The sequence below is a fragment of the Odontesthes bonariensis genome, chromosome 23 (genome assembly GCF_027942865.1).
Source record: "Odontesthes bonariensis isolate fOdoBon6 chromosome 23, fOdoBon6.hap1, whole genome shotgun sequence".
NCBI lineage: Eukaryota > Metazoa > Chordata > Actinopteri > Atheriniformes > Atherinopsidae > Odontesthes > Odontesthes bonariensis.
Genome location: NC_134528.1, coordinates 1,792,767 through 1,813,477, shown reverse-complemented (window position 1 = coordinate 1,813,477; position 20,711 = coordinate 1,792,767). Strand labels below are relative to the sequence as shown.

Below are 20,711 nucleotides of genomic sequence, written 5' to 3'. Positions count from 1 at the left end.
TCTGCCCCGCTTCCTAGTTTTTCGTAGCGGAGCATTAAAGTCTTTCTGATCGCCTTCCCTATGATCAGTAAAGGAATCCAGGCTTGGAATGATTAGATCCAGAGGAGGAACTGAGAAGGGGTTGCTCCACTGCGGAAGAAACTCCCCGCTACACTGAGTCCAAGCCGGCTGATCTTGTGACAGTTTGAGACCAGAGGAAAGGCAGAAGGCCAGCCACAGTAGGAGAAAACACGCTTTAGACTCCATTGCTCATTAAGATATACACCTTCCAGTCAGATTCTTTAGTCCAGGATCATATCCACCTTTCGGCTAAATTTTTTTCCTCAAATATCACAGCCAAATGGTTTTTCTACAGTGTGGACCCTCATATGTTGAAGAATAGCTTTTTGATAAAAACTTTTATTACACACCTCACAGCTAAATGGCTTCTCTCGTGTGGACAGTCATGTGTTTTGAAAGAGTTCCACGCTGACTAAATCTTTTCCCACAAACATCACAGCCAAATGGCTTCTCTCTTGTGTGAACAGTCATGTGTTGTGAAAGTTTGCCTCGCTCACGAAATCTTTTCCCACAAACATCACAGCCAAATGGCTTCTCTCCTGTGTGAAAAGTCATGTGTTGTGAAAGTTTGCCTCGCTCACGAAATCTTTTCCCACAAACATCACAGCCAAATGGCTTCTCTCCAGTGTGGACTTTCATGTGTCTTGAAAGAGTTCCTTTCCTATTATATCTTTTCCCACAAACATCACAGCTAAATGTCTTCTCTCCTGTGTGAAAAGTCATGTGTTTTGAAAGTTTGCCTTGCTCACAAAATCTTTTCCCACAAACATCACAGCCAAATGGCTTCTCTCGTGTGTGAACAATCATGTGTTGTGAAAGTTTGCCTCGCTCACGAAATCTTTTCCCACAAACATCACAGCCAAATGGCTTCTCTCCTGTGTGAACAGTCATGTGATTTGAAAGATTTCCTCTGTCACGAAATCTTTTCCCACAAACATCACAGCTAAATGGCTTCTCTCCTGAGTGAACAGTCATGTGTCTTGAAAGAGTTCCTTTCCTACTATATCTTTTCCCACAAACATCACAGCTAAATGGCTTCTGTCCTGTGTGAACAATCATATGATTTGAAAGATTTCCTCGGTCACGAAATCTTTTCCCACAAACATCACAGCTAAATGGCTTCTCTCCTGAGTGAACAATCATGTGTCTTGAAAGAGTTCCTTTCCTACTATATCTTTTCCCACAAACATCACAGCTAAATGGCTTCTCTCCTGTGTGAACAGTCATGTGATGTAAAAGATTTCCTTTTCTACTAAATCTTTTATCACAAACAGTGCAACAAAACGCTCTTGTGTGCACTCTTGTGCGTGTCTTCTTAACAAACTTTTCTCCACTGTTGGAGGAGCCGAAGGATATTTTGGCAGCGTCAGAAACGACATCATGTTTTACACTTGACTCAAGTACCATCTTCTGTCCCGAATGTTTGTAACTGTCCTCTGTTTCAGGTCCAGATTTCTGCCAATAATCATCATCACTGACTTCAGTCTCAGAAGAGTCTGACGCCTTGTCATCAATATTTGGTTGTAAATGACCGTGTGGATCTGGGTTTCTGGCTGGTTCTGGTCCTTCATATTCCTCTTCATCAGTTTCTGTTTTCACCTGTTCAGCTGAGCTGGTCGGAGTCTCGATTTTATGAAACTGTGAGGGCTGAGGTTTCTCTTCATCTTCACTCTTTACAGTAACATCAGTGAGTGAGAGCCTGGTGATATAAGTCTCTTCCTGCCCATGAAGCTGCTCTTCCTCCTGATTGGTCCAGGGAGCCTCCTCTTCCTCCTTAATTTGGACGAGTGCTGGGGCCTGCTGGTCCACACCGGAGCTCCAGGGAGCCTCCTCTTCCTCCTTAATTTGGACGAGAGCTGGGTCCTGCTGGTCCACACCGGAGCTCCAGGGAGCCTCCTCTTCCTCCTTAATTTGGACGAGTGCTGGGTCCTGCTGGTCCACACCGGAGCTCCAGGGAGCCTCCTCTTCCTCCTTAATTTGGAGGAGTGCTGGGTCCTGCTGGTCCACAGCGGAGCTCCAGGGAGCCTCCTCTTCCTCCTTAATTTGGAGGAGTGCTGGGTCCTGCTGGTCCACACCGGAGCTCCAGGGAACCTCCTCTTTAATCACCAACAGCTGCTGAACATCTGCAGGAAACACAAATATACATTATATTACAACACACAACTTAGCTTAAATGCATTCATCCTGCTCCTCAACAGCTTGAGTATTATTCAAAATGTTGCTGGTCCGTTTCAACAAAAAAAGCAAAAAATGAGAAATTAAATATACAAATTTTATACAACTGAGACCACGAGTGATTTATGCTGCATGTGTGTGAACAGCTGTGGTTCAGCGGGTAGAAAGTCTGTCCTCCAACTTGGAGACTGGCAGGGAGCTTTGCATTCATAAAGCTTCCCTTGGCATAGCAAATGTGTTTGCCATGAACGGTATTCAGATTACAATTCTGCTGCCATAATGCTGGACCGGACAAGGGAAAAAAAAGAAGAGTCTCAATTAATCTGGAAAGATAGTTTAATAACGTATAAGAAAGCCCTTCGTAAAGCTAGAACTGCATATTATTCATCATTGATAGAAGAGAATAAGAACAATCCCAGGTTTCTCTTCAGCGCTGTAGCCAGTCTGACTAAGAGTCCGAGCTCTGCTGAGCCAGGTATTCCTTTATGTCTCAGCAGTGATGATTTCATGAGATTCTTTATCAAAAAAATTGTTTCTATCCGAAGCCCCTTTCACACTGCGACCCGCATCGAGCAATGTGAACGCTTGGCGTGTTAGGTGACCCGTCTTGCCTGAAGCCGAGTTCAGACGTAGGCACAAGCCATGCGTTGGAGGTAGGGTTAAATACACCTGTCTGCATCAAATTTTTCAAACAAACGATGGCGGGACACCTTGAGAACTCGTTTTTGCAATGCAGTTCATGGAGATGTTACTTTACGGTGCGTCTTGCTGCGTGGGAAACCGCGCTCTCCCATCTTTCTCGCCAGCCCTTCCAGCAGAGGTCCATCCTTCACCGTCCCCGACATGTGGCGGTAAATAACGTCCTCTGCTCGGGGGCTGAGGAGCTCGCGGACCTCCTTGTCTCCCCAGTTGGCCATATTAAAAAATGTCTCGAACTTGATGTAGGCTTAAACAGAGTAAAACTTGTCCTCACCTGTTGCTGTTGTTCTGAATCAGCTGTCCATTCTGTCTTTTAAACTCCTCATGTCACGCCCACGTCTGACCCGCGTCAATTGTGTTCACGTCAAACTCGGCTCGGCAAAAAGACTAGGGTCCGACGCGGGTCGAAAGGCGAGTCGAGTTGACGCCGCAGCCCGGGTTGGCAGTGTGAACACAACAGCGGACACGCTAAATTCGCGAATTAAACGCGGGTTATTCGGCAGTGTGAAAGGGGCTAGAGAGAAGATTGATGGAGTTTTTTTTTTTGTTAACACAAAATGTAGTATGGCACAGTATTTTGTAGAGGTAAAGACATTTGAAGATGTGAATATTAATACAATAAAGTTCTGTGTGACCAATTATTGACAAAGGAATTATTTCGAATAATTTTTTTATTTTTTCAATTGTTTATTTATTGAATTTTCATTTTTTTACACATACATAACACACTGAACACACAGGTAGGCTGAGAGAGAGCAAATTAAGTACTACAAATATTAGGATGCATATACGTGAGTTGAGAGCACAAAAAATTCATGATAAACAAAAAGTTTAAAATGATAAACAAATACAATAACATAAATTAAGTGTATTATTGTTATCAGTGTTATCATAGAAAAAAGGTAAACACAGGTACAAGTCATTTGTTAGGTCAAGATGAGATACAAAATCAAGGAGGTCAAGTGATAATCAGGGGTCCAAATGTTTGCTCAAAAAGATCCCCTTTACCTTTCAAGCGGTAAGTGTGATGCTCCAATTGCATTGTGTCCTTCATTATTGTTTTAAACAGATTAATTGTAGGTGGCGTAGCTTGATTCCAGTTGAGCAATATGCATTTTTTGGCTACATAAACAATTATACCAATGCTTTTATTGGAGATGGAGTCTAATGTACTATCTGAATCTGTACCAAAGAGATACAATAGAGGTGAGAGTTTGAATTGAATTTGCATAAGTTTGATTGTCAGATCGTGTACTGCATTCCAGAAATGGTTTAATTTCTTGCAATTCCAAAATACGTGAATAAACGAACCAGTAGATATTTTACAGCGGTGACATTTAGAGGACACAGTGGGATACATCTTGCTAAGACTAGGGCTGGGAATCGATCCGAATTCCCTAGATCGATTCGATTTCGATTCACAAGGTCACGATCCGATTCGATCCACGATTCGATATTGATCTATTTACAGACATAATGGAAATAAATACTGTCCAATAGACAAAACGGCCCCATGTGTTGGTGATTGTATCTGTGTATGTGTAAGAGGGACACAGAGAGAGAGAAGAGTCAAGTATCAAGTATTTATTTTAGTAAAAAATACAAGTATTATTTTGAAATGTTAGTAACATAACCATGGCAGAATTAACAATGACCAGAACTAAATAACAATGACCAAATAAAACATAAATAAATTAAAATGAACTGGCCCTCATATTGGAAAACTTCAAGCACCCCCTGCCCACAGTCTTTTAACCAGAGACTTGTGAAATGACATACAGGAGGTTGCTCATGTAACAGATGGCTTATTTGAAAAAAGAAGTCAACATCACACCGAAGGACAGACAGATCGTCACTGGACCACATAAACTAACCCCCAAGCATCCACACTTTATCTGCATCCCTTCTGGGCTTCTACCTGGACTGACTCTTATCCAACGCCTGGGTGCGACTGACGATATCCCCACCCCTACATTCAGGAACAATTTTTTGAACTAGGATTATTTACTGTTTTGTAGCTGTTATGCTCAGGCGTGTGTGAGAGAGAGAGAGAGAGAGAGAGAGAGAGAGAGAGAGAGAGAGAGAGAGAGAGAGAGAGAGAGAGAGAGAGAGAGAGAGTGAGAGTGAGAGTGAGAGAGAGTGAGAGTGAGAGTGAGAGAGAGAGAGAGAGAGAGAGAGACCTGCCTTGGGCTGAATGTATGTAAGAGTGTGCTATAAGCTTATGTGGTTGAATAACATAATCCTACCCATTACAGGAGTAACACAACAATGACTAGGACTAACCAGCCAGCTCAGCAACAAGAACAGTGTAAAAACATGCCTGACATATAAAAAAATATATAAAAATATGCCTAAACTTCAGGAATCTTGTCATTTTTCTGGAGGAAAAAGAGCTGGTCGACATGCTGAGGAGTGAGGCAGCTCCTTTGAGCGCTAACGATGTCTCCAGCTGTTGAAAAAACCCGTTCAGATGGGACACTGGTCCTCGGTATGCAAAGGTATTCCTTTGCCAGGCCTGACAAAAGAGGGAAATCCTCTGTATGCACCTGCCACCATCTCAGTGGATTTTCTGAAAGAGAAATAGCTGGCACTTTCCTGTAGGTGGCGACCTCTTCCTCTGCCCTTTCAGATGTTGTTCTCTTCTCTGGTGGAGTCGCTGGTGTGTAAGCTGACCCCAGTAAAGCCATCAGAGCAGAGTTTTTGGGGCTCTTGGGTTGAGTTGGTCCGAGTGCAGGTGCAGCCACGTCGGTTGAACCATGAGGGTCCTCTTGCTCTGGTGTAGTGTTCTGATGCAGAAAAATATTAGACAAGAAAATAATACACAAATTAACTTGAATTCATTCTTTTGCATCTCAATAAAAAAATAGTCTAAATATTCAAATGGGCACCCTATATTATCTGCAAACTTACATGGGATGATGGGTTTTGATGAGCAGCTTCAGAGGTCAATTTCAGGAAGACAGCCTCACGTGCCTCATCAGACAGGAATGGTAGGGTCTTGAAACGAGGGTCCAAGGATGACGCTACGCACAGGGTCTCCTTCAGGCCTTCATATCTATATAGAGGAATATTTTTCAATACTCATCTGGATTGAAGCAGCAAACATTCAGTGTAAGAGTTTAAAAAAAAACTACTTTATTTGATTCACAGCTGCTAGTGTTTTTGACCTCGACAACCCAACTACATTTTTTTTTTTTTTTTTTACGACAAACTTGCGACTAGTTAACTTTATAAAGAAGGCGTAATCGCTTGTTTGCAATGGGTCGGGACGGGACAACATTGTATTAAAAATATAAAATATTTTTATAGGACTTTTTAATGTGTGATTTTATAAAGGTGCACGTGATACCAACCTTTCGTGAATTTCGCCAGCAGTCCTTCTTTCGGTTGAGCCAGAGCTATAGAGCTAATCTAAGCTAGCAAGCTTCCAGGGAAGCACGGAGGGGAGGGGCTGTCTGTGTGAGTAGGCTATGCGAGAGAGACGCGAGGGACAGAGAGACGGAGGGAGAGCAGGGAAATTAAATGCAGCTTAACGAATACGAGTATTTTTTAAATAGCGTTAAAAAAAAAATAATAATAACGAAACGCAATATGTGGCGGCCGGTGTTTAATCTGTGGCGCACCGCCACAAATTAGTCTATGTGTGGGAAACACTGCAAGCACTATTATGAATACAATACAATCTAAAATCACTGATCTATTCTATGTAAGAAGATGAGAATAAAATCAGAGATAAATTTATTTAAAAACAACACACGTCAGTGCTGCTACTGCTACACAACCAGCCATGTTAAATAAAGTATAGATGAAAATAAATTAAATGAATAAATGTACATACCTTGAACTCAAGTTCTGGTGGACAGCAGTTTTGAGCTCCTTAATGATGGCCGTGTCTTCAGCAGTGCATGCCATCTGATTAAGTAGTTGAACTTGCAGTGGGGCAACCATTGACATGGTTGGGGACTCCTCCTCAGATATGGCGAGGGTGGCGGTCTTCAAGGGTCCGAGGCATCTAACCACGTCCTCGGCAGTGGTGATGTCCGTCTCAGTCAATAGCCCCTTTCACACTGCCGAATAACCCGCGTTTAATTCGCGAATTTAGCGTGTCCGCTGTTGCGTTCACACTGCCGACCCGGGCTGCCGCGTCAACTCGACTCGCCTTTCGACCCGCGTCGGACCCTAGTCTTTTTGCCGAGCAGAGTTTGATGTGAACACAATCGACGCGGGTAAGACGTGGGCGTAACGTGAGGAGTTTAAAAGACAGAATGGACAGCTGATTCAGAACAACAGCGACAGGTGAGGACAAGTTTTACTCTGTTTTAGCCTACATCAAGTTCGAGACATTTTTTAATATGGCCAACTGGGGAGACAAGGAGGTCCGCGAGCTCCTCAGCCCCCGAGCAGAGGACGTTATTTACCGCCACATGTCGGGGACGGTGAAAGATGGACATCTGCTGGAAGGGCTGGCGAGAAAGATGGGAGAGCGCGGTTTCCCACGCAGCAAGACGCACCGTAAAGTAACATCTCCATGAACTGCATTGCAAAAACGAGTTCTCAAGGTGTCCCGCCATCGTTTGTTTGAAAAATTTGATGCAGACAGGTGTATTTCACCCTACCTCCGGCGCATGGCTTGTGACTACGTCATTGTACACACCCAGCATTTTGTGTTTCGTGTGACGCTCTGCCGCTAGGCAACTCCCCCTGAACTCGGCTTCAGGCAACACGGGTCACCCTGACACGCCAAGCGTTCACATTGCTCGACGCGGGTCAAAGGTGCAATTTGGACCCGCTAAGATAGCGGGTCGCAGTGTGAAAGGGGCTAATGTGCAGAGGTCACTCTCCCTCCTGCGGACGTCGGGGGACATCAGCGCTGCTGAGATTGCTGGTTGCTGCTCCAGGAAGCAGCCCAACATTTCCAACGAGCTATTCCATCGGGTGGTGACATCCATCACGAGTTTGTGTTGCGGCAGTTGAAGTAGCTGTTGCTTTTCCTTCAGCGAGTGGCTCGCAGTGGTACTTCGGTGGAAGAACGCAACAATCCGCCTTACCCTCCCCAGTAGGCGTGCGATAGCAGGGGTTTTAAGCCCTGCTTGGGATGCCAGGTTGAGGAGGTGGGCGAAGCAGCCCATGTGAAAGCGACCCATCAGTTGCACCGCTCTAACTATGTTCGCTGCATTATCGGTGACGATAGCGGGGTTTTTATCGGAGATTCCCCACTCCTCGATGGCTTCAGCGAGCAGGTCTGCTAGATTGGCTGCAGTGTGGCTCGTCTCAACTGCCCTGGTCTGCAGTACGCTCGAGGCTAGTCTCCACTCCTCGTCGATGTGATGACAAGTGATTGTCAGGTAGGACACCGTGTTTCTCGAGGTCCAGGAATCACAGGTTAACGCCACCCTCTCGGCAAGCTTGAGTGAATGCACAAGGGCATCTTTGGTTTTCCCATACATTTGTGGGATGACCGTTTCGCTGAGATGTCTGCGACTGGGCACGAAATAGCGTGGTTCTAGCCTCTTCATGAGTAGTCGAAATCCCGCATTTTCCACCATGCTGTAGGGTCGGAGGTCTTTCGTAATAAATATTCCGATTCCCTCGGTGATCGATAAGGCACGCGTAGAATTCGAAGGGAATTTCACACCAAATGCCTCAAGTAAGGTTTGGCTCGATGAGGGAGGTTTAGCCAGGTCGCCGTGGTGCCTGGCTATGTGGTTACGCAGATTGGTGGTACTGCCACTATATGGTACATCTCGCCGACACAGTTTGCACACCGCGTTTGTTTTGTCCAACTCATCTTTGTCCTCGTAGCTTTTGAATCCAAAATGTTTCCAAACATCTACCTTCAATCCAGGTGGTGTTTTTAGTGATGCTGCTGATTCAGCCATTTTACCGCCTTAAGTTTCGATTTCGTTTTGCCGGCACTCGCTTTCTATAGTGTGCCTCCGCGTAAAAAAAAAAAAATAGTGCCAGTCGCCTGGAGAAGATAGATCCACACATTTTTGGATCGATATCGTGTTTTTTGAGCGTGAATCGATATTGGATCGTGGATCGATTTTTTTTAACACAGCCCTAGCTAAGACGGATTGGTGTTAGGTACATTCAGCTTTCTGGAGTTTACCATGATTTCCTCAATGGCTGGTAAAGTAAAGGACATTTGCCCTGACTTTTCCAATGTGGTTATATAGTGACGAAGCTGTAGGTTTTTATAAAAGTCTTGGTTTGAAATTTCAAATTCTGATCTGAGGTCTACAAAAGATTTTAGAGAGCCCTCCTCAAATAAATTTTGGAACTGATGTATGCCATGTTCCTTCCACTTAGTGAAGAGTGAAGTCCCTATCAGGGGTGGCAGGTCTGGGTTAGAGGATAAAGGGGCCAATATAGAAATGGTGGTATGTAATCCACAGAATCTCTTGGCATCTTTCCAAGCCTGAAGGGTGTTTGCTACTACATATGTTCTAGATGTTGATTTTATGGCTTTAATGTTGTTGATGAATGGCAGAGTACTGATTGAGCTGGGAAAGCAGAGTTCCCTCTCAATTTCTGTCCAATGAGCTGTTGTTCGGTTCTTAGTCTGTGCTGCCCAGTAGTAGAGTAGAAAATCTGGGAGACCCAGTCCGCCCTTTTCTTTAGATTTTGTTAGGGTTTTCAAGGAGATCCTGGGGGTGGATTTCTTCCATATAAAATAACTTATTGTCTTGTTAAATGACTGAAAGAATGGTTTGTTTAGGTAACAAGGTAAGGACTGGAAAAGATAATTAAATCGTGGCAATACTTTAATTTTAATGACATTTATTCGTCCAATAAAAGAAATGGGAAGCAGAGTCCAGTACTCCAGTTCCTTTTAGATTTTGTTAAGTAGGGGGGTGTAGTTTATTTGAAATAAGTCTTTTAGGTTAGGGGAGAAATTATTTTAAGTTTGGTTGAAATATCTGAATTAAGCATACAGGCATTGGATTTTGCAAGGTTAATTTTATAACCTGATATTCTTCCAAATTTGTTGATTAGGTCCAGAACTGCTGGAATTGATCTTTCTGGGGTAGACAAGTACAACATCACATTGTCTGCGTAAAGGGAAATTTATTCTCTTTTTTATCAATATCAATGCCATATATATCTTTACTTGCCCTGATAGCCTCTGCCAGGGGTTCGATTCAGCAGGGTATCCATCTAATCCCGGGGATTTTCCTAGTGGTAAAGAAGTAATGGTTTCTACATAGACTACCCTTCCTGCTTCGTCCTGCGGACACTTACTCTGCTTGCTCTTCTTATTTTATTGATTTTATCTTAATTTTTCCCCTTTGTTCCATGTGAGCCTACCTGCGATAGCTTCTGGTCACTTATAAATCTCTGGGATTAAAGTTTTTATTTACATTTTTTAGAGTTCTTTATCTTCAGCGCTCCGTGTGCGTGGCCTACACACAGCTGAAGCCTGATCTACAGTGTCCGGGCACCTAGCACCAGGCCCGCCGCTCCGCATACGCAGAGTACTCAGAGCGCGTAGGGCCCCAAGTACCTGGCGGGGGCCCCCAAAATTAAGGTTGTTAAAAAAATTTCATGATAGTTATTATATTATTACATTAAATAAATTATATAAATTAGTCATGAACAGGCCCAGCGTTTTTCTTAATTCTGTGCCCTATTACTCGATTCGATTAAATTAGATGTGTTTACCTTATCTATACCCCCCCTTCCTGAAATGGTACAATGGGTCCTGAATGGTACAGTCTTCAAAGTTACCGCATCGGAGGTGGTGGAGCATCCTCCTACCTTACGTTTTCCGAGTTAACAGTGAAGGAGATTTAGAATGTCAAGTAAAAGGCCACATGATTCTGGCGCTGACAAAAGAAAGAAAAGAAAACGGAGAGATGACGCTCGTGCATCCTTTGCTGGTAAGTTCGTGTTTTTGGTGTAATTGTTTTGCTAACCCAACGTTCAGTGATATTGCTGCCAGCTAACCTCAGCTAACGTCAGCAACCTCGGCTTGGTTAGCGATTGGATTTGACGAAAAGTTTGGAGTTATGAACAAAATCTACTAAATGCTGGCGACCGTGTGTAGAGTTTGTGTAAAGTACAGCACTGTCACACGCTGAGTGGCGTAGCAGGCCGCCAACAGGTGTGACGGGAATGATTGACATCTACCCATCATTCCCCTAAAAAGCGAGAAAAGTTAACAAGACAAACACCGTAATGGCATAAAATAGAAGTTATATTAGTGGCGCGGAAAAACGGAGGAATAAAACCGACCTGAGGACAAAGGTAAGGCATGTGTTGGGTGATGTGGGCTGGATAGCTGGAGGTGGGACGTTTTTTGTGTTTATTTGTCCTGCTAGCTAGTCTCGGATAAATGTTGTGTAGCTGGCTGGGATTCGTTCGTTATAAACTCGGCTTCAGTGTTTGCCTCATGAAAGTTTGCTTATATAAGATGAGTATGACAGTCAGTCCTGCCACGGGAATGACTGACTGACTCCAGTTTATTCAGATTCTAGCAGGGAGGGAGGCATGTTGTTGTCCTGCTCTGTCATTGCTCAGTGGAAGTTGTCTCTCAGCTATTTGACACGATTTTGGCATTACTTAGGATTCATTTACTAAGTTTGGTGTGTTATTTATAGGCCTCTAATTAGAAGTGTTCTACTGTCAGTTTTTTAAGTGATATACAAATATTAGGCATCCTGTTGATTATTTTAGAATATTGTGGCAGTGGATCATTTTTCTTAGTTTTATTACTTTAACTAGTACAATGTGTAGATAAATGCAGAAACTTCTTAAAAGTGACAACTTCCAAAACTCTTTTGTTCCTCTGGCCATCAGGATGTACAACAGCTTTAAGTAATGGCGCTTCTGTATTTCCCTGGTCACTTTATATTTTTAAACTGTTCTTTAAATTCTTAGATTGTTTTTAAAGTGTTTATAATTATATAAACATTTTTTATTGCTTTATGTCTTGCTACTAGATGCTTGAATTTCCTTCGGGATCAATAAAGTATCTATCTACTTTGTAATTGGATACAATCTTTAAAGGGACGCTGTACATTACAGTTTAATATTTAAAAAAAACTCAAAATCTTTTATTTATTTTTTTCTTTGTATTATATATTCTTATTAGTTTAACTTATTGGTTCAACTGAAGATGTTTAATTTAAACTCTAGCCTGTTTTGCTCATAAAGTGTAATAGATCTTAGTGTTCCATCTAAATGGTTAGGAATCTCTTCATTCTAGTTTGACAAACTAGGGGCCCCCAAACGGTATCTTGCTCAGGGCCCCCACAAAGCTAGAAACGGCCCTGCCTAGCACTCAGCTAAAGCAATAGCTTGGAAAGGTGCTAACCGCTAGGCTAACTAGCAGCAAGATGCCTCCCTTCTCCACAGATGACTACTACAGCCTCCTGCAGAAGATTGCAGTACTGGAGACAAAAATCCATCGCTTAGAAGTAAATGTGGAGGTAAATGGACTGTGTGGAAATGAAACAACCTTGCCATTGATTCAGAATAGTGGAGTCGAGCAAGCTAACACACAGCTAAAGACCACAGATAACGCGACCAAGAAATAGACTCTGTGCACTATAATAAATCATCGAATAATAATCCTCCCTGGAACCATCTCGGTGCAAAACCAAAAAGTAAATCATGTCTCCTGGACGTGGGAGGACGTATCACAGGCAGGGCACAGCGAGCTGAAATATGTGAAACCGACTGGCCTTCACTTCCCACCAGACAGAGGAGCTCTTCTACCCCTGTAAAACAACCGGGCGTGAAACTGCAGAACAGATTTGCTCCACCATCGAAGGACTCTGGATCTCTATTGGATGACCATCCATCCCAAAGCAGCAAGGCAAGGACTGAAAACCTGTCAGAAAGTAAAAGGCCACAGGGAAAGCTAAAGGCTGGGCCTGAAACTCTGATTGTGGCTGACTCTGCTGTAAATGATGTACAAAGGTTGTGCGGTAACAACACTGAAGTCCTCTGCTTTCCTAGGGATATGGTCAACGGTATGAAGGAGAGAATTCCTGAAATTGCAGATGAATATCCAAGTGTGACAAACATCGTTCTGCATACAGGGTCAAACGATGTGTCCCAGCAACAATCTGAGGTTGTGAAACGGGACTTTATTGGATTATTAAACGCAGTGAGCTCGCTGAATGCAGCTGTATTCATCAGTGGACCTGTACCACCCGTCAGAGGAGGAGAGGAAAGATTCAGCAGCTTGTTGGCACTGAATAAATGGCTTTTATCGGCATGTGCTGACCACTCAGTGCATTTTATTAATCATTTTAACATTTTTTGGGAACGCAGGCACCTTTTCAAGGCAAATGGATTTAATTTTAACAAGACAGGGGTGAAACTGTTCTCCTCCAACCTATTTTACTTCCTACGTCATCCATCTGTGCTCGGTGCCAAGACTGAGATAAACCAGGAGTTATCTCATAGAGAGGAACAAACAAAGCCCAGCAGAAACCTTGAGGAGGAACTCCATCTGCCCCCACCCGGGAAGAGCTTCGGAAAGGAGAGACATCAGAGGCAAGAAGAGGGGTCCTTATCTGCCCCCAACCCTCTAAACAGTACCAATGACCAGGACCAGGGACCAGGACCTTCCCCAGGCCCCCAAAGCCCTGACAGGTCATCGCGCTCCTCACCCTCCCTTTCTGCCTCCTCCCCTCACCTGAAATTCACTGAGCAGATGATGGAGCGGGTCAACGCTGGGCTCAGATCTGCCCCCCCGCTCAATCCCTTTTTGTCCCCCATAAACCCCCCACCAGAGCGGCCAAAAGTTCGCCACCGAGCCGCTCCCCTAGCAGAGCAGCCGAAGCAACGGCGCCCAGCCCCGCCCCCTCCTGTCCCTCCACGCCGCCGTCATGTTCTGTCTCCGCAGTCTGATGTGTGATGTGTGGAGGGTCCGGGCTGCGAGGATTATGGCAGCTGTGACTTTTCCCAGGACAAGCTGGGACCCTGTTTATCAGAAGGTTTTAACGTTTCTGTACTTTTAGGTGACAGAAGGAGAAATGTGGCCCAGTCAGAACACAGAGAGTTGCACTCTGAAAGATCTTTAAATAAAGTAAATATACCTTGTGTGCCACAGACTGCTCCCAAACAGCAGGGGGCAAATAATACCTCTAAAACACTCAAGTTGGCTTTATTAAATGTTAGGTCTTTAGCTGGAAAAACATTTTTAATTAATGATTTTATCACTGAGCACACCCTGGATCTGATGTTTTTAACTGAAACTTGGTTAGAGCAAAATAACAGTGCTGCTGTTCTCATTGAGTCGACCCCTCCTGGTTACAGCTTTATCAGCGAGGCCAGAGTGAGCAGGAGAGGAGGAGGGGTGGCAGTCTTATTTAATGAATCATTTCAATGGAAGCAGTTATCTCCTGGAAGTTTTCAGTCCTTTGAATATGTGGCTGTACAGCTGAAGGCCTCATCCAGAGTCCTGTTTCTGAATGTTTACAGGCCCCTCAAATACTGGGCAGACTTTTTTGATGACCTCAGTGAACTGCTCTCTATGATCTGAGTTGATTTTAACTGTGTAATTATTGTTGGTGATGTGCATTGTACTCATCTGACAATGAGGATAGAGATAGTGTCTCTGAAAATGACTGAATGTCTGGTTCTGAGGGGTTTTCAGACGTGAATAATTTTTTGTAAAAATCCAGGAAGGAGGGCTGTATACTTTGCAAATCATACCTTAATTGGCCTGTTGCCTGGCGTATGTGTTTTATGGTACGATCAGTTCGTTCTTTTTTGAGCTGGTATGCTAAAAGTCTGCTGGGCTTATTCCCATATTCATAATAACGTTGCCCTGTGAAAAATAAAAGTTTTTTTACTTGCTCTGTTTGAATGAGATTGAGATTAGTTTTGACAGCATTAAGCTTCCTCAAGGTTTCCTCTGTGGCTCTTGCTTGTGGGATTGTTCTAAGGTAATGAGTTCTTTTTGAGGTTGAGAAGCACGTTCATTGGCAGCCTTTTTCCTGGCACTTGTATATGAGATAAGATATCCCCTAATGACTGCTTTAGCCACGTCCCACATTGTGGCATTTGTGACTGGAGAGTCTGAATTTTCCTGCCTATATTGACTTATCCATTGCCTCATTTTTAGACAGGCTTCAGTGTTTGAGAGAGTTAAATCTCCAATATTTAGTTTGTTGTTTCTGATGCCCTAGGACAAATGTGAGGTACACTGGAGAGTGATCAGATATAAGGATTGGACCCATAGTACAGGAGATAACAAAGGATAGTAGATCTTGAGGTAAAAGAAAGTAATCTAATCTTATGTTTTATGTCTTGTTGAGTAAAAGGAGTCATTTTTAATGGTTGGGTTAAATTCTCTCCAGACATCGACCAGACCAGCATCACTACATGCCAACTGTAGAGCTTTAGACGCATTTGGATTGGATATTAAATGTGATGATTTGTCTAAAATGCCATCCATGTTACAGTTAAAGTCGCAAGCAACTATTCCAAGGTCTTTATGATGTTGAGTAAATAAAGTTATCATATCTGACATGAATTTGGGGCAGTCCTCATTTGGTGCATAGATGTTGTGCAAAAGAATTTCTTGACCATATAACAGTCCACAAATCAGGACATATCTGCCTTCCTGATCATAGTGCTCTTCTTTGATTATGAATGGTAATTTTTTATGGATAAGTATTGCTGTTCCCCTTTTACTACTTGTATAGCTTGAAAAATAAACCTGTCCTACCCAATCTCTCTTTAGTTTTTTATGCTCCTCATTTGAAAGATGAGTTTCTTGTAGAAATGTGATGTCTATTTTTTTGCTTTTTAAAAATGTAAGAACTCTCTTACGTTTAATTGGATGACATCTCAGCTCTCACAACCCCCCCAGCCCAAAAGTCTTGTCCCCAAAAGTAACCCTGATACTGTCTAACAGTGTGTACACCAAATGCCCACAAACAGCACACAGTAAAGATATCAGAACATTTCCACCATTTTAAAAATAAAAAAATCCCATCAGCCATAAAACACAAGTTCAGACCAAGTGAAAACTGAGTGGCATATAGAAGTCATATGAAAAGGACAGAAAGAAAAATACTTGGTCAGCAAATCAAAGATGTTCTAGAATAATAATGTGTTTGACTTCAGGTCAATGTCCATATCTGCAGAGTTCCATTTAGGTTACAGTTCTTGTTTGGTTTAATGAGATTGTATAGCCGCTTTCGGACTGTAGGAACCTTTGGCAGTTCTAATAACCTTTTAATCCGCGGGGCCGTTTTCTCCCGTGTTCGGACATACAGGAACTCGGGGCTTTCTCCCTTAGTTCCTATAACTATTTAGCTCCTTCTCCGAGGTCGGGTCTTTTCATAGTTCTATAGAACGATCTGACGGAGGTGTGTGGTGGTCGGTAGCTACGCCCCATGTCATGCTATCACGGCTGAAATGTTTCCTCATATGACACAGACACAACCAGCGGGTGTATAATAAGTTAAACTTACACTGGTCTCATTTGTCTGCAGCGCTCTGCTCTCCTTCCTTACTTCATGAAATGAAAAAGTATCTCCTGACTCTCTCTGTGAGCTCTTCCAGCCTCGATGTTAGACGCCTGATGTGATTGTCCATGATTAATATCACCATCATGCAGACCATAAACACAGTGGCCTCCCCGCTCTCCATGTTAGCTTCTTGGTGGTGTTTTTTCTACTCTCCTTACTTTTACCGGTTTTGTTTTGTTTTGTTGTTGAATGTAGCGCTAAACGGCTAACGGCTAACACGTCACTGACGCAGACGGCTGCGCGAGCCGCATCAGTCCCTATCAGGTCCCGACTCATGTGCGAATGCAGACTGAAACAGAAGGACAGTTATCAGAATGAAATTCGAGTAGGACAGTTCTGATAACTGCGTTCCTATGACTACTCTGTCCGAAAGCGGCTATTGTAAAAGTAGGTCATGATGTAACTCACCCCTCAGTTGAAGTTGCGTTTGCCCCCACCTGGCAACCCCTAACCTGGCAGCCCCCAGCTACGATGCTGCGGTGGAAATCTTCGGCGTCTTGTGGTGAGGAAAAGTGCCGAATCTTTTCTTCATGGAGTACTCGGAGCTTGCACGGATGAGGATGAAAGCCGTGAAAAGAAAAGTCCCCATGTCCAGGAACAGCTGTTTCACGTTTTCGAACTTGCGTCTCTGCCGAATGGTTTCGGCCGACAGGTCCTGGGTGAAGGAGAGCTTGCAGTCGTCATGTGTGATTTTGCGATTCTTTGCTGAACGGAGGACAAGCTCTTTTTCTTGGAATTTAAGAAAGCGAATGATGACGGCTCTGTGCTGGTTCGGCTTTGCTTCGGCCAGAGTGCGATGTACCCTCTCCAGTTCAAAGGGTTGGCTCCGGTCCAATCCGAGCCATACGGGTAACATGTCTCGCATAAAGTCCAAAAGCGGGCGAAAGCCCTCCGCGTCTTCCTTAAGACCAAATAGCCTGATGTTTTTACGCCTTCCACGGTTCTCCAAATCTTCCGTCTTTGATTCAAGCTGCGCAATCCTTTTCATAGCCCCAGCTAATGATGCCTCCATATGATTTAGCGTGTCTTCTGTAGCAGATATGCGAGTCTCGGCCTCATCAATGCGATTTTCGTTGGAGGAGACGTCTCGTCTGATATCTGAAAGATTGTTCTCTAATGCTGAGATAGTGTTGGACATTTCATTCAGACGGCCATCTATTCCATCGAGTTTAGATCCAAATTCAGATCGGAGAGCCTTGAGCTCAGTTAGCACCTCTGCTATCGCCATGTTGTCCTCTTCGCTACAGGTTTCCTCCGACGCTGTCTTCGAAGATTTTTTGCCTGCTTGACGTGTTTTTCCGAAAATTTCACACTCCTTTACAGGCTGGGATTTTGGCATGGTCAGAACAGGCCAAGTGACAAGCTCAAAATAAAGTTTGGGGTAGTTTTCTGTGTGAATTCAAAGGAGCTTCAGACTATGCTGCCATCCTCTACAGGGTCCCGCCCCGATTTATTTTTTAAATATGTCTGGTTGCTGGTGTGTGTAGTGAGTGTGGTTGCTGGGGGAGGATGGGGAAAGTTGGACTGTTATCTGTGTGTGTGCTTGTGTCTGAATGTGTGATGAGAGTAAGAGAGAGTGTGTGCTGTTGATCCCTATTGTGCACTTGATGATTTTGGCGCCCTTGTTTCCTGTTTTCCTTTCTCTTTTTTGTCAGTGTATATTGTCTATTTTAAAATATTATGGTCTGCATATTACTTTTATCTGTCATATTTTACAATCTTAATTGTTCTCACCTTACGTGCCTACAGGGACTACAGGTGGAAATGAGCAAATGTTGCTACAACCTGGCACAAGGCATTCACAAGGTTCATTTCCCCACTTACTGAGATCTCTGCTGTCTTGTGTCTGCTCCAGTTCTGATGTGGATGCTGCAGGTACGGGGGGCACCACACTGAGTCCTCTGGGGTCCTCTGGGTGGAGGCTCCTCCTTCCAGGCATCCCTGCTGCACCTGAGATTCTCCTCTTCACCATCACTGATTAGAACTGATGTTCTTTCAGATTTTAGGACGTACACGTTGGATCTTCTGCTGTTTCTAGCACAGCCGTCTGAAACGGTAAATACACAAAAGTCCACCATTCAGCCAATTATCCATTAAAACAACTTTCTAAATTCATTTCTGTGTCTTCTGCGGTGATATTCAGACGTTAATCTGTGTAAAGAAGAACCACAGTTATACATATGATGCATCACACACATGGAGACACAACAGTGAACATCAACTCTGAAAGAAAAACACATCAATCAGAAACGTTATGTTTGTTAAACACTATGTCGCGGCCATTTAAATTTCCAAATGATATTTTCCAACAGAGGCCGTGGGTGGCAGCAGGAGGTTGTGTTCTGGCACGCACTTCAGTTGATCGTTAAAAAATATATGTAGTTTATTTTTTAACAACAAAAAAAATATGAACAAAACAATAACAAAAAAATTATTACAATTTGGATGAAAACGAAAGTTAACTTATTTGAATTTAACAAGATCTAAAAGTGGTCAAAAAAAATCATTCCACCACCACCTCCCGTCCTCACAGCGGACATTTGACCAACAAAAAAAAGCTTAATCTGTCTGATTAATGGGCGGGTCTAAAAGTCACCAAAATAATCTCAAATACAAAAATAAACCCCAGATCTTGACTCCAAATCAACCAAAGTATATTCCAACTGCCCAAAGAAAACCAAACCGATAGAACCCACGACTTACGAAACATAAATGGCCACAACACACTATCTGAACATAAACTAAGCCTAGTTTTTCTATCAATGGATTTTTCAAAAATAGCTTTTCTGTCTTGAGTCTGGAAAATTTACAGGAGACAATGTCGGATTCTTCAGGCTCAGGAACACATTTCTTCATACAGGTTATGTTCGTGGGTAAGACATAAATACATGTGAAATAAATAAATCACCACTCTGCTCATACTACACAATGCATGTCCCTGAATGGTCCAAGACTTTCAGACAGCATTACTGGTTAGAACTGGACTGAATAACAGGGACAGATGAAGCTTCTCTGCTTGTCAGATGTTACATTACATACACGTCTAAAAACAACACACACAGGCCTGTCACCATATCCAATAAGTCAATAAATCGTACGATAACTTTTTGTTTTTTGCGCATTTCTTTGTTTCCTCGCCACTCCCCATTCCCTACCTAACCGAATGATGGGCGCTTTCACTCAGCGCAATGATTGTTGAACGTTAGAGCATTTTCAATTTTCAGTGCAGGCCTCCCTGAAAAAAGCAGCTTGCGTCAAGTCAGATAGCAGCTAACAAAAGAAAAGTTATGGAACTGGTGCCGAAGAAAACGGTGTGGGAAGTACACAATGAGTCCATGAATACACCAGAAGTGGTTTGGTGTTGATATCTATAAAAACAAGAGAGCTATTACAAAATAAAAGCCATAAATATGAATGAATCATATACACTGATTACTTATGCCTTGTTTTTTGTAATTAAAAAGGTTTTCCTTGAGAATAAAGGGTGTGGGAAGTACACAATGAGTCCATGAACCCATCAGAAGTGGTTTGGTGTTCATTGGTTGAATATCCAGGGATTTATTTAAAAAAAAAAAAAAAAAAAGGCGTTGCACTTTTGCGACGGTCCCTAAGCGCTCCGGCTGCCGTAGTTCACTTAGAAGTATATTCGGAGCCTTTACTCTGATCTTTCGCCAGACTTGCTTACTTTGGTGAGTTGATAAAGCCTGTGGTATGTTAGTCTTAGTTTTCTGTACAAATTAATACCATCCTGAGGCTATTTGGTGCGCTTTTCGTGACGCTAGCAGCGGTAACAAAGCAGCCGTGATTACTCTGGGCTCTCCTTACTTAGCTTTAGTGTCCATGAACTCCGGTTCCCAGTCCGGTTAATGTGCGTCCTGTCCGGTTAATGTGCGTCCTGTCCGGTTAATGTGCGTCCTGTCCGGTTAATGTGCGTCCTGTCCGGCTAATGTGCGTCCTGTCCAAAGAGGAATGAGCACAAACAGCACGCTGTACTCCGAGCTGAGAGGCGGGCACACCGAGCCGGAAGCGGAAGCGGCAAACCGGAAGCGAGAGATTTTTTTTTTCTGTTATTCTCTCATTATTATTATTATTATTATTATTATTATTATTATTATCCGTATGCTCCCCTTGGCTGGCTTTTTTTTACGTTATGTACACATTTATATGTCGCTATTCTGCTTTGTTGCGAATAAAGTTCTTAAAAAAATAAATTAAAAAAAGATCTCTCGCTTCCGGCCTCTTCGGCGCTTCCGCTTCCGGCTCGGTGTGCCCGCCTCT

General features: G+C 43.3%; 1 protein-coding gene across 1 annotated transcript; it reads right to left on the bottom strand.

The window, feature by feature from the left end:
• Positions 1 to 332: 332 nt before the first annotated feature.
• LOC142373442 (uncharacterized) lies at positions 333 to 20,428 on the bottom strand. Its single transcript, XM_075456695.1, has 3 exons — positions 20,259 to 20,428; positions 18,258 to 18,480; positions 333 to 2,183 (listed from the first exon to the last, which is right to left on the bottom strand). The coding sequence occupies exons 2-3, from the start codon at positions 18,403 to 18,405 to the stop codon at positions 418 to 420; spliced, it is 1,914 nt and encodes a 637-aa protein (XP_075312810.1). The 5' UTR covers positions 18,406 to 18,480; positions 20,259 to 20,428; the 3' UTR covers positions 333 to 417.
• Positions 20,429 to 20,711: the final 283 nt, after the last annotated feature.